This window comes from Anoplolepis gracilipes, chromosome 4 (assembly GCF_047496725.1).
Source record: "Anoplolepis gracilipes chromosome 4, ASM4749672v1, whole genome shotgun sequence".
Taxonomy (NCBI): Eukaryota; Metazoa; Arthropoda; class Insecta; order Hymenoptera; family Formicidae; genus Anoplolepis; species Anoplolepis gracilipes.
The window spans coordinates 9,410,234-9,425,494 of NC_132973.1; the positions used below are offsets into that span (position 1 = coordinate 9,410,234).

General features: G+C 33.6%; 1 protein-coding gene across 4 annotated transcripts in view; it reads left to right on the forward strand.

Moving 5' to 3' along the window:
• LOC140665251 (trehalase) overlaps positions 1-11,212 on the forward strand; it is a 38,307-nt gene extending 27,095 nt beyond the window's left edge. For 3 of the 4 annotated variants that reach the window (XM_072891128.1, XM_072891127.1, XM_072891126.1), the window contains exons 3-7: positions 3,371-4,153; positions 4,495-4,628; positions 5,392-5,945; positions 6,130-6,377; positions 10,952-11,212. In XM_072891128.1, coding sequence (XP_072747229.1) covers positions 3,371-4,153; positions 4,495-4,628; positions 5,392-5,945; positions 6,130-6,377; positions 10,952-11,093 — 1,861 coding nt within the window. In that variant the 3' untranslated portion in view covers positions 11,094-11,212. Of the gene's footprint in view, positions 1-3,370; positions 4,154-4,494; positions 4,629-5,391; positions 5,946-6,129; positions 6,383-6,566; positions 7,508-10,951 lie in introns of those variants that run through there. The other variant, XM_072891130.1, reaches the window with a different exon arrangement.
• The last annotated feature ends 4,049 nt before the right edge of the window (positions 11,213-15,261 follow it).

A 15,261-nucleotide genomic window follows, 5' to 3' on the forward strand; every position in this document is an offset into this window, starting at 1 on the left:
TATATATATATATATATATATATATATTTACGACATCGTTAATTTTGGCGTTACGCCATTTGATTTTGACAAAATCTACGCAATACTTTCTATAATAAAAAAAGATCATGTAATGGAAAAATAAATATACGGTATTTGTTTAGAGATTGAATCATAATACATGTTGCTAAAAAATAGAAAATTATTCTCTTCCTAAAATGCGATACTACAATTTATGAATAATGATAGTGAAGATTTATCTGCAAAATTGCGGATATTCGGTAATTCCTTCTAAGAAAACAAGATCTCTCATCTTACACGTCACATGATGCAAACATGTTTGTTGAGTATATACGTGTCGCGACATAGGCAAATCTGCAAGATCCGAATCATGTCTGCAAGATAACACCTATATCCTGTAATAGGTATATATACTTGATGAGCGAAACGACATAATTAACTGAAATATTTTGCTGTTGTTTTCAAGACGACATGTTCTGCTCAAATTTCTTTGACCATATCAAACTTCCAAACACAAGTGATATATTTAGAATGAAAAGGAGAATATACCATGTAAAGGATATAAGTGAATGTTAAAGCGCAGCGAACGAGTGGAATAAATTGAGTCTTCCGGAGATCTTCCGAATGACGTCTTACTAAAGTAGCGCGATCAGGTTCTTCGGACAAGATTGCATTGACATGTCATTCTAAAAATAAATTAATTCTAAAATATTAATTTTAAATTTCAAGGCTTAATTTTTGATAAATCGTATTTATTTATGCATATATATAAATAAATATTTATATTTAATTCGCCGATAATACATATACATATATGCGATAACTGTATAATATTACATGCAAACCTTGCCGCGAAAAATATATAGTTTTGAATAAATGGAGATGCTGTTCTTCTATTGTCTGATGCAATATTTGCAATTGCGTTTAGCAGATTAATTAAGTTAACAATTAATTAAAACGTTTTGTCGTCGATAACGCGTAGTTTGCTGACACGACTTGACACAGCATTTCGAACCTGTTTGTGGAAATTTTATTTTTTATCGAAGATATGGTTATTTGTCACGATAATTCTCTGTACATATATTTAACACTAAAAAAAAGATACTGATCTACATATCAAGACCAACATATTTTTCGAAAAACAATGTAAAATAAATATATACAAGTGTATTTACATATTTAAATTTTAAACTAGGTTATCATGGATATTATGTGCACCTTTCTCTTTCAAAGAAGGATAATTATTAGTAAATATAAAGAAAAATATGTCGTCTTATATAATATATAAATATGTATATTATATACCGTATTTTCTATTAATATAAAATTGTTTACAACAAGTTTGATGAAATGTAAATAGATGTACATAATTATAAAAATGCTAAAAATTCAATGCATAAATCGTAAAATTAAGGGTATAAATTAAATGATCATCAAATGATATATATACTTTCAATTGACGTAAATGTCATCGCGTTATCATTTCCATATGTTCGAAATATATTATCATATATCAAATAAGCTGCAAGAGCAAGATTAGACCCGGAAAGAAAAAAAAATAATTATATGAATTTTCAAAGATGCTTTATTTAAACAATAATTGACAATCACATATATACAGCTTTTTAAACATTAATAATATTATAATAAATACTTTTTTTATATACTCTTGATTATGATACGTCTTTAATTAGAGAACAATTTCGAACGTGCAATTATTCCACACGGATAATTATATTTACGCTAAAGGACGGTATCAGCACGTAATTGCAGACTAATGTAATCAGAAATTCGAAAAAAGTTCCTGCAGAAATTTGATTTACATATATTATTGTCAATTCGCGTTTGCAAGGAGACGTGAGAGATCGGTTCGGTTTCCAGCGAGCGGAAAAATCATTATCATTCCTTTCGCGAATGAGAAGACGGCTAGAGCGCGCATATTAACGATGATAATGAGGCGACACATTTCGCAAGGCTAATCGCGAATTCCGTCTCGTGCATTCCATCACGCGAACGCGGGATTTTGTATTGGTAGAACGGTATAAAATATATTCCATTTTTCGAAAAGACGATTGCTCGGATTAATACGACCGATCGCGCTAGTCGCATCGCGCACGTGTCTGTCCAAATGTACATCGAGATATACAAAATTTTCTATCAAGGTTGACCAGGGGAAATTAGAAGTCGCATGATTTCTCACGTACAAAGACCGGCCGTGTGCGACCGATTTACGTCACGAACTTCCAATGTCACGTTTGGTCTCGCGTGCGAGGTCGGCGGAGGATAATCTTTATGAAACCGGAACAGAAAGAAATTTGTATGTCGAAATGTTTTCAAAATTCATGAAATTTCTAGTTCTACACGCTTTTATGCTTTCATTATTGCGATAAAGAGGAGGAAATGTTTTATTTTTACAAGAGCTTTTTAATTATACTGTTGTGTTACATGATTACCCGGTTGTTCGTTGAACGATCCACCGTTTGAACATCGTTCTTTTTATGAGCTCTGATCTAATGCTTCTTCGGCCTGATACAAGATGCATCCGGAAGTGCATCAGAATTACTCTTATAGACACCTTACAATTCATAGGGAAAAAATAAAACGCTGTAATTGCGGGATTGGAATTTTGCTACTATTAAGCACAAGCGTGTAATTCTTGACATGTGTTTCCTGACTTTTTTTTTTTTATCAAAGTATCATCGTTGTTTATGAGAAGTAAGTCTCACAATTAGAAGCTATAGCTTCTTTTGTAACTGTAATTAGAGATTGTCTGTTTTATTTCTCACAAAAAATTTGCATCCATGAGGATGGCGCATAATTACAATTTAAAATATCTAAAGTCTAAAATATCTCTGATTTAATTGGAGATCAAAACATTGATTTAGATATCAATCAATCACGAAAACTACGCATAGTTGAAAAGCATCGATTCTTCACAAGATACCACGATTTAGTGGTATTAGTTTAATATAAATTCTTTTAACAGAATTGACTTTGCACTACAGTAATAAAGGAACTATTCAGTTAATATCAGACTTAAAAAATAATATATTAAGAGGTTTTTGGAAGGAGAGGAAAAGGATTCCTCAATAAATTAATTATCATCATCTATTTTAAATTGTTATAAATTACTATAGATTGACATAAATTGCATAAATTAGCGATCGCGTTCGTTGCTTTATTAGTAAGTTTTTTCCTTTTTCACACAAAATATTCTTTTTACCTTGGTGCAAAGTTGACTCTATCGGACCAATTCACCTTAACATCCGATCGGCGACCAATTCGGTCAACGAGGAAGGCCATCGTTGCGCGAATGGTCTCGTACAATCGCGAGGATCTCGTCAAGTAGCCATATATCATGCCTTTCCAGTGAGATATACTGCCATGGTGAGCTGCTGCACACGATACAGATGGCCAGCGTGTACAAGGACTCCAAGCACTTCGTCGATATGAAAATGAAACGATCGGTGAACGAGACGTTGGCGTCGTTCCGGGCCTTTATGAAGAGTGTGAACAACGCACCGACCAAACACCAGGTAGAGAAGTTCATCAATGATACGTTTGAGCCGCCGGGCTACGAGTTCGAGGAATGGGATCCGGCCGATTGGACGGAGAACCCCAAGTTCCTCCAGAAGATCGAGGATGACGAGCTGCGAAAATTCGGCTCCGATCTCAATCATATCTGGAAACAGCTGGGCAGAAAGATGCGGGAGGACGTAAGAATCAACGAGGACCTATATTCGATCATTTACGTGCCGAACCCCGTAATCGTACCCGGTGGTCGATTTCGCGAGTTTTATTACTGGGACTCGTACTGGATCATCAAGGGCCTGCTACTGTCTGAGATGTACAGCACTGTGAAGGGCATGCTTAACAATTTCGTGTCGATAGTGGACAAGATAGGCTTTATACCGAACGGTGGTAGAGTCTACTATAAGATGCGTTCGCATCCGCCGCTGCTGATACCTATGGTCGACGAGTATCTAAAAGTCACTCACGACGATGCCTGGTTGAAGGAGAATCTCTGGTTGTTGGAGAAGGAATTCAATTTCTGGATGATAAATAGGACCGTGGATGTCGAAATAGATGGGATTAATTACACGCTTGCTAGATACTTCGAGGAGTCGTCAGGTCCTCGACCAGAATCCTATAAGTAAGTGTATCGTGATTCTTGTACATTCAATGACAAGGATGATAATGCAGATTTTGCGAGAAGCAATCATCTAGAGTCGAAGCGAAATTTATTTAGGATATTATTTTGAAAAATTTCAATGTAATTTATGGACTCTCTCTTCATTAATGGATTCTTATAAATATTAATTTTCATATATTGCGTAAAATAATTGGGTCTTGAAAAATTTCTGATTTTGTTATAAGACCTTTGAAGAGAAATTTTGTAAACGAAATGGCTAACAATAAGTATTGTCAATTTTGATCAACTTCGGCTCAGTTTTGACTTTCGGTTTTTTTAATCTCGCGATTTTTGATGGTCAGGGAGGACTATCTAACGAGTGAAAGTTTTCGAACCGCCGAAGAGAAGGACAATTATTATTCGGAATTGAAAACAGCGGCCGAGTCCGGATGGGATTTTTCCAGTCGATGGTTTGTACACGAGGGTACCAACAAGGGTAATTATCATTCTTTAATTGCTTTCCGCGCGATGAAAATGGAAGTCTTTCTGGATGAGCAACGTTGGGCACAATATTACACATATACATGTTACGCGAGTTCAATTAAAATAACTCTGATGGATGGATAAAGCGTGTTATCGCACAAATGCCAGAAGATGACGTACCATGTTAATTGTAAAAACCATCTTTCATTTAAAAGAAGGAAAAAAGAATATAAGAAACTGTATATGAATTGTCTTACGTTAAATGAATTGAATTTTTTTTTATATGCTTCTACAAAATGATATAAAAACGATGAAAGAAGCTAAAATACTTTTTTGTTTGTTTGACATAACTTTTTATGTCTTGTGAATTGAAGTTATAATGATATATTACATAGATGTACACCTACGCGCGGTATAGCCATTATTGTGCTACGTATTCCATAATTATTCCACATTAAACAGCGTATCTTCAATGAGATCTGCGCGCGCCGTCAAGGCTCTCTGTCTCGTTTCCTAAGTGAAAGCCTTGCTCGAGGCATCAGTACTCTAAAATCCATTTTTGCAAAACCAAGTGTTGCAATTCAGGATTGTTAGATCGTGTCGCTTTTGTAATATTCAGATTGCCCTACCTTGCTCAATTCTATCTTAATTAAAAATCCAATTTGGCATATTAAAAAGTACAACCTTTTATCTTCTTACTCCTACATAATGAAGACCAAGGAAACAAAAAAAAAATGATTTGGAAGGAAACTCGACTGACGAGACGCGAATTTCAGGTAATCTAACGAATCTCAAGGCTAGATCGATAATTCCGGTCGATTTGAACGCTATAATATATCGAAATGCCGTGCTGCTGGCGCAGTACAATCGTCAGATGGGCAACGAGACAAAGGCCGCGTATTATGACAACATAGCGGAGAAGTGGAAGGAGGCGGTTGGGAACGTGTTGTGGCACGAGGAGGTGGGCGCCTGGTTGGACTACGATATCCTGAACGACATCAAGCGAGATTACTTTTATCCGACCAACATCTTGCCACTCTGGACGAATTGTTACGACACCTCAAAGAGGGCGGAATATGTGTCGAAAGTGCTCAAATATCTTGAAAAGAGTCAGATCATGTTGAATCACGGCGGCATCCCAACCACGTTGGAACACTCTGGCGAACAATGGGACTATCCTAATGCCTGGCCGCCTCTTCAGTATTTCTTCATCATGTCGTTGAACAACACGGGCGACCCATGGGCGCAGAGGCTGGCTTACGAGATCAGTCAGAGATGGGTCCGTAGTAACTATAAGGCTTTCAACGAAACGCACAGCATGTACGAAAAGGTAATTTCATAGATGAAAAGAAAATAAGGTTAAACAATAATAAGTTTTAAAAAAGTTATTGTGTCGTATTAAAAAAGAATCGTATTGAGGGAAAAAAAAACCTTTTTACTTTGTATGAGTTTACATAACTTGTTTTTAGAGGGGGGAATTTCTAAAATGGGGGAAATTTAAATTCTGTTTGCAGTATGACGCGACCGTCTCGGGCGGACACGGTGGTGGAGGTGAGTACGAAGTACAGCTTGGTTTCGGCTGGTCAAACGGGCTCGTTATGGTTTTGCTGGATAAGTATGGTGACAGATTGACCGCGGAGGATTACTTCATGCCGGGCGACGTGGTCGAGAACGCGGCTCCACCGCAGACCATTTCAACGGCTGGTCAAATGCTGACCGGGGTTCTAGCTCTCATCATATCGGTAGCAGCAGGATTTATAGGGTGAGGTGAGTGTGTCAAACCGATAGGAGAAAAATATTTTAAATAGAATAGAAAAGATTCGACTTTTTATCTTTATAAAATTATAAAGTCATGTTAATGTGAAATATTCAAGTTTTTTCAATTAATTAATAATATGTATGATAGTACATTAAATATTAAAAGAATGTCTTCTTTTGCTTTTTGTTTCAGATATGCACGTGATCTAGATCGGCTAGGATAAAGTTTAAAAAAATAGAAAGATCGATATAGGTGATAATAGGTACTCGAAGAGAACGCGAAGAGAACGAGAAGTTGAGCTAAATAATATGTTCGCCTTTTTTCCTTGATTTATTTAAGACTCGATAATCGGTTGATCGCGATGAAGAAAGATCGCATAACGGGTAAAGGGACCAAATAGAAGCAAGTGCGGGCACTATCCTTCTTACGAATATTATTGTAAGACATTCCGAGTATGCGCGAAAGGATCTCGCGCTTATTTTTACTCTCTTGCCACAACATACGTGCTTCCAAAGATTATTCCATAAACTATAGAAAATATATATTATATATATATTTTTTTAATAATATTCGCATTTAAGTATTACATCAGAAGGGACACGAATCTTTATTGTTGGCTTACTCGCGATATACTGTCGATATAGCGTACTTACCAATTTTTAAATTCTATATGATATGTATACACACAATATTTATACACAATTCCATTTCACATATTTTTCGTGATTTACAATCTTTATAAAAAAAAAAAAAAAAATACGTATGTTTAGAGTACGTAATATCGATTTTTTCTCCTGAGATTATTATCTCTAGGAGATACATATATCGCTAGTATGCCTAAACATATTTGCAACATGTGCCTTTTTAGCTATGGAATTATATCATATTATAAGAATATCGTGACCCTTCTCTCTCTCTCTCTCGCTGACGAATAACGTAAGCAAGATTTATCGCTAGACAATCGTCTATATTACTTAATTGTTCCATCAGACGTGCGCTGTTACAAGGGATATTCTGTGATTATTTAACGAACTGCTTCGCTGGTCGAGCCATGTTCTAGTATCCTTCTATTGCAGAAGTTTATCCTTTGTTTTCGTATCTAAAACTTTGGAAATATTGTAGGCGATCTTGAATTTAGAGTCTCTACCAACGTATATTATTTCATTCTGAAATTAGCCATTAACTACTATATTAGTATTATTAGATAAATTATTATGTCGCACATATAATATGTATGTAACAAACAAAACTCGACATCTCCGAAATATTCCGGAGATAGTCAGAGAAAGGTTCCTCGAAAGGGAAGAGGAAGGATATAAGAAGGTGCAATGTGAGAAAGTTTAAGGTAAGAGTTTCAGCAGGACTAGAAGTTACAAATAAACGGTATAACGAAAAAGGTTCCGCTCTCTCTCTCTCTCTCTCTCTTTCTCTCTTCTTGGAAAGAAGAGTGGACTCATCTAGTCAGTTTGCGTACGACGCTTAGCTATCTTATTTTTATGAGTCGCAATAGTGAGATATATTGTGAAGGTTGAGCGTCGCCAAAATTACTCCTCTAATCTTCGTCGTCGTGAAGGGTACCTTAAATATAGCTTAAATGGACGAATAAGACGGAGCGTGTTGAGTTGAGGAAAACATGAGATAGCAATGGACGAACGCAGCCGTCATAAACAACGGTTGACAGTTCATAACGATGACAGATAGTTTACTTTCAATTCGCGAATTGTTACCTCTATATTTTATAATCCTCTCTTGTGTGCATTCGCAATAATCATTCCCTTTGTAGTAAAAATTATCGCGAAATACATATATATTAGAATTACGATCTCACGAACACTATTATGCGCACTCATCGAATCTATTGAATAGATTCTAATGAAAAATAAAGCGTATAAGAAACCAGAAAGATGTATTTTTGAAGAAGGAAGATTTATTATATGATATATTTATTATTATTAGAGAACAATTTTTATTCGATGAATATATACGAAACACAATATCAATACATAATTACTCTACATGCGTTTTAAATATCGATACAATTTTACAATTTACTTATTGTAAAGTTAAGCATAGAGTATTAATGAACTCGCTGATATTTCTATCTCAGAGGACGCGCGCTCTTTTAGTTATGTCAGCCAAGATGACATTTAATAACGCATGCGTAGATGTATACAAATATCGCGTCTATCTCTTGCCGTGTAAGATATTGCATGATTTTTTTTCTAAGCCCTGATTATTTGATACAATTCAAAAACGATTATTTTTATTAAACGAGTACGCTATATATTTTCTTTTCGTAATATATTTATACGAATGCGAGTGTGTTACACGCATGCTCCTTGCATCCACAAGTCCATACACCTCCTTGTACGATAACTTAATAAAATAAATAAATCAAATGTATGTCTCCACGTAAACCATCCTATAATACATCAGCATTGCATGTAGCCATTTGTTATTTTTTACGCGTATAATATTTTTAAATGTTAAAAAAAAAACATTTCAGAAATACTTGGTTGGATAAAGAACACATTTCTTCATTCTGTTTTGAGTTTGGTAAGTTTGTGTCTAAAACACAATATAACTGGATCGAGAATTAATTTAAAAAAAAAATTACACTTATCAGATACAATTTTTAAATCGATATTTTCTCTAATACACGATATTAAGTGATTAGAAATCAAATATAATTTACAAATCCTTGAAACGTAATTTTATTGTATTTATTCCGATGTATTATATATTTAATTCCTCAAGGTTGAGACATGACAATTAAAAAGACATTCGTATTAAGAATAGCGTGGCAGGTACATTTTGAAACATTTGCGTAAGAATAAGAAGAATTGTTAATTTTGCAAGGATATGTCTTTCAATAGATGACATTTAAGCCTTTGTTACTGCGACATTTATCATTCCATTGCGCTGCGCAAGTGGAACTTTTCGCGCACTACGAACCGCCTTCAATGAGCGCCTAGTCTACCGTCAATAGTAATTACACAGATAATAGTCAAGTTCGCGATGAGGTTGTACAGGGTGGCTCAAAAGATACGTACTAATGATTTGGAGAAAAATTTTAAAAACCATCCCTTTAAAAGCGAAAGTTTAATTCGAAGAAAAAAACTTTGAGTATTTGAAAGCATGAAAGTTTAATTTGAAGATTTTTATTTGTGTCAAATAAAAAAATCCAACGAAACCTTTATCCAGGAATTTTAAAAATGTAAATATCTCACAATGCAGTAAACTAGGAAATTTCACGCTATATCAATTTTTTATTACTTGTCTAAAAATAGCTATAGGGAGAGAGATAAGAGATAAAAACGTTTGAACAATTTAATGCGAGTATTCAGATCTTTGATACATAAAATTGAATGTATTTTGCGGATTAATTTTTTTTTTTTTTTAATTTTGAATGCACTCACAAAATGCACTCTCTTATTTTCAATAACGCATGTTTTTTAGGCACCTCGGATACATAACACTGTTGCACAGTCGCACTTATTTTACGACGTTGTCGCGATAGATGTGATGAAGCTACTAGTTTCTATCCATCAGTACTCTCGTGTGAAGGTACCGATAAAATTACCAGCACACATGGTGCCGAGAGAAAGAGGAGGAAACGAATGGCCGCCAGTGAATATACACGTGATAAAGGCGTGACTGCATTTGCCATTCAAGCTTTTTGCGTAAATTCCTGTCTACATTAGATCGCGCTCAAGGACCGATCGTATTGATATGACATGGTAATTCCGTACGAGATATTTATATATCAGTGAGCATAAACAAAGTTATAAAAATGCACTGATGAAAAAAAGTATTTTTTTAAACACTTGATTCAACAAATAAGATTAAGAAGAGAGAAGAAATTGTATTTTTTTCCAAATTCAGTAAATGTGTTGAAACAAGATATCTCCTGCAGAAAAGGGATGTGTGAACACTGTGTAATACAATGTCAGAAAAACTTTATAATAGTGAAATGTCATTTAAAAAATGAATAAAAATTTTAATTTTGTATTTTAAATAAATTCTTTATGTGTTTAGGTATACATATTTTTATTGGAAATGAAATTTATGTTAAAATGTTTAAAAAAACTCGACGTGAATTTTATGTTTGTACGTAGGATAATGTGATGACACGTCACTTGCACCGTATTGTTAGAGCGCATATATTGATAATTATGATAATCCGAATTTTTAAGCTTTCTTATAAATGTATCTCTTGAAGAGAATTAATACTTGGATAAAGAAATCTTGATATTTCCGATATAGTGATAGATATATAATAATAATCGTCAAAATCAGAGAATTATCGAAACAGCGCAAATAGATGGATTATTCATCGCGATATTATGTAATATTAAGTTTTTTTTTTTAAAGCGCAAAGAGTCATATTATTAAGTAATTTATCGTGCAAAATATATTATTTGGCAAAAACTACTTGTAAATCTCAGTCCTCCAATCGATTAAACGAGGAAACTTAAAGATTTACGGAGCAAAATCTCTTCAGATTCTCAGAAATTCATAATCTATAGAGGAAAAACTTTAGTATGTTGTATATAATCGGTTTCTTTTTTCCACAGGATGGTCATGTACAAGAGACGACAGTATTACGGGCCCGGTCCGTCGACGATGCCGAACAAGAGACAGGGATTGTCAAGCGGTAGCAACTTGTACCGGAAGAGGATCGCGTACACCGAGTTGAAGGACATGAACAATGATTGATGACCGTCCGTCATCTAGACCGAATATCGATTTGTTACATGACTAGTGAAAAAAAAGTATTCGCACAAATACAAGAAAAGAAGGAAAAAAGCAACCGGGAGAGAATGAAAAAAGTGGAGCCAGGATCAAGTCGTCGCAGATGTTCCGAAATGACAGAGCGATATGTACTCGTTAGGTATCCTGAGGAGAGCGAGACTGGCTGACTTATCGAGGTGGAGGATATTCTTATCTCTACTGATGAGAAAATACTGGGGTTTGAAGACAGAATCATCGTTTCGATGACAGTCTTCCAATTTATGAAACCGAACAACGATAAAATTAATGACACAGGTTCTCGGAAGCATTGAAACCAAAGTCTTAAGAAACGCTTGGTTCTAATCGCTGCTTCCGTCAAGTAGTGTTCGCCGAAAAGTTTGAAGAGAGAACGAGAGATAAGAAAGAAGTAGGCGTAGTAAATATAGTGTAAAAATTAAAATAAAAAGAGAAAATGTGTGCAGGTGCGTGTGCATAAGACTCCACTCTAGCAGGATATAGTTTTAGTTTAGCGAAATATAAATATTAAACAGAAAAAAATAATGGAATTTCATAAATTATTTATTGACTTCTTCGACAAAAAAAGGTACAATTTTGCGCAGGATCTTTACACAGCGTCTTTCTAAGCAGGATCTATAAACGTATTTAAATGTTTTTCAAACGTCAAAAGAAAAACTATACTCTTATAAATATACTGTCACTGCTTTGATAAGCTCTTCTACGGGCTAATTTTTAGGATTATCTTGCAAATAATCTCTTTATAAGTGCAAAATCAAAACACTACAACACTAGAATGTTGAGCTAAAAATCCTACGGTGCCATCCAACTATCGTACGTACGAAAATTAATTCTGTACAACGTTACGTGTATATATATCCAGCGACGTGAGAAAGTGTGTGCGTTTTTTATGAATGTATAGTGACTCGTGAGCAGCGATTTTATAATAAAGCAATTGAAAAAAAGAAAAAAAGGAGCGGCCAAAACAAAGGGTCTGCTATTTGCAAATACGAACGGTTAAATGTATGCATGTGAAAATGCGAGAATGACCTAAAATATGTATGCGGTTTAAAAAAATGTGCACGTGCAAGCAGGAGTATCGTGAAATTGTAAGTATAAATAAATAAATAAATAATTTATTTATTTATACATTTATACAATGTATATATACATAATTTAAATAATACGTAGATAGTGAATAATTGACTATTGATGAGATCGTTGTATTTTTGCTGATATTTTTATAAACGAGCGAGCACATACGCCCACGTTAATATCGATCCGCGGGCATATATGTTCGCTAAAAATCGATGCGTCGTGTACGACAGTTTATTATTATTTTTTTTTTTTTATCAGCCCCACGTTAAATTTTACGATATTGTAATAGAAGGTTGAAAGTTTCTTTGTCAATCTTTTCGAAAGAGCTTTCACGCGCTCAATTAATTTTATTCCATAGAACGAATATAATTTCATGATATATTTATATTTCATTTAGCGTAAAGAGTAAGACTTTATAGAGTTCTCTTAGAGCTGTCGAAAGAGTTACTTTCCAGAGGGTATATTATTAAATATATCAATTGCAACTGTAATTTGGTATATATTTTGCTCTCTCGTTATTACGTATTTTAACTGCACACTCTCCAAACAATATTGTAATTTTTTCACCATGATGGAGCGTTTGAATGTATAGATGATATATACAAAAATTTGATTTTCCACCAGTATGTATATGTATTATTCGAGAATACCTAATGCTTGTTTGTAAGACATCCGAAAAAATCTCTAAAAGCATAGAACCTATTTCAATTACGAACGTTTCATAAATCACGGTCTAAGTTAAATTGTAAATAATTTTATATACAATAACATATATACAGAAAGAGAAGAGAAATACGTAGAAAGATATCTGATAAGTGTTATAAGTTAAAGGAAAAATTCAACATATTAAATATTTCTTTCTCTCTTCTATTTCTTGTATATATATATAAATACTATATTTTATGTTGTATTTATAAAAAAACCATCAATATATATACTTGTATTACTTATACAGTCGGACCTCTTATCCTACGACATTTTCGGTTCCGAATCTTCTCCTTAAACCTCTGATCCTACGACAAAAATTTGAGAGTGGGGGTATAATTCCCCTTTCGCGGTCGGAGCATGAGAGGATTTTTTGTCGTAAGATAAGAGGTTTCGTAGCATAAAAGGGTCGTAGGATAAAAGGTCCGACTGTATATAAATAGAGCCTGTGTTAGATTCATCGAATTAAATTGCTGTACACGACGCATTTAACCGAATGCCTAGAACAAGTAAAACAGACAATTAAACGAAGATACAGTCGATTTATAATAACTACTAATAGAGAACGACAATCTTTTAAGAGAATCATCTATTTTCATCATCATAAGTAGAATGTTTGGCGTCATGCTAGCTGTGATCCTTGGCTCTTATTGTCATTTACCTATTTTTAGATTATTGCAATCATATATATATAATGTGGAGCATATTGCCAAAAGATGCGATAAGCATACGAATCCAAGATGAATGACGTTACGCAATAATTAATCGGCTAAAAATATCTAAATCGTGTTTAGTTGTAATTTAGGTTTTAAATATTTTATTAGTGTACGTATACACACATACATATTTAATAATATCTGAAATATTTCGAGTGAATCTTCGTTTAAAGTTTAAATAATGATGACAATGAAAGAAAACTGAAGATAGTTGAAGAGTACATCATGGAACATTAGCATGTATTCTTTTTTATCGCAAGTGTCCTAAGTGTAAATAGTTTCATCTTATTTTTAGATACTGTAATCAGAACTCTTGATACTCTAGTTGTGCAGTTTTTTATAGTTAATAATTTTATTTAATTTTGACTTTAATCTATTTACATTGTATGTAAATCATTATACAAATGTCTAAAAAAATTGATACGAGAACAATCATTATTAGAAATATCGAATTAGAATTATCTAAAAGTTTTATTATAATATAATATATTTTTATCATTAAAAATATTTTCTGTAAAATAGGTTGGTGCAGCAATGAGATACATATTTTAAATTTTATGATCAAGATGAAATTATCTTACACTCCAAAGTTATATATGAGAAAAACGACCATTTCTTTTATAAATTTTGACAAAAATGAATTAAAGAATTTAACAAAAAAAAGCAAAACTCAGTTATGCTTCAAGGACCATTTTCCTTTTTACTCTCATTTATGCGTAAAAACTACAACAAGAGAGAGAAAGGAATGCGGTTGTATATATAATAAAGTTCTACAAATATCAATTAGATATACAGAGTGTTCATTTGAAAAGTTTCCCTGTTTATTTTGTGACCGATTAATTTTTGCGAAAAATACCGAAAGACGTCAATTTTGTTTTCGAGAGAAACGTACAAATACGATAAATGCAACGGTATTATTTCATCGCTTTCGCAGGGGTAACTACCCTTTCAAAAATCTTAAATAACAATAGGAGTTAAATGGCATATAATTTTAAAGGTCTTTTGAACCTTTCTCTTTACAACCGCGTTGGTTTTTTTTATTGAATGAATATTTTTCGAGAAATCGTACTAGTTTCCACCGAAACTTTTCAAATGAACACCCTGTATACATATGTGAAGAAGAGATGAATTTGTTAAATTTTTTACGGCGATAATTTGTAAACGCGATGTTCAATCGGCGTTTATTGTGTAACGAAGATCAAATATCGCAGATAAACGATATATCTCATATTAGAGATACGCTACCTCGAAGGAAGCGTTCCTATATTTTAATGTGCATAGGGGTGAGACGAAATTCGCATCACGATCGAAGAAAATGCAATTGACGAACCAGATTCTCTTCTAATCGTGATGCCAAACCGTTGAAGATCTTTTTCACACACAAATAAATTTATCTTTATTTATAAGCGCGACTTAGAATTGCACACAATGACGAATGATCTTGTTTAGTTACTGGATAATCTTATTCACTGACAAGAGCAGTATTAGCAGGGAACGTGCAAAAACGAATGAATTAAACGTTTTCTGCTGAAAAAATGTGTCATAAATATAAATGCACCATATAAGTATTTTCACAGGTTTGCGTTGTAATAAATATTAATTTTCAAAAGAATTATTAG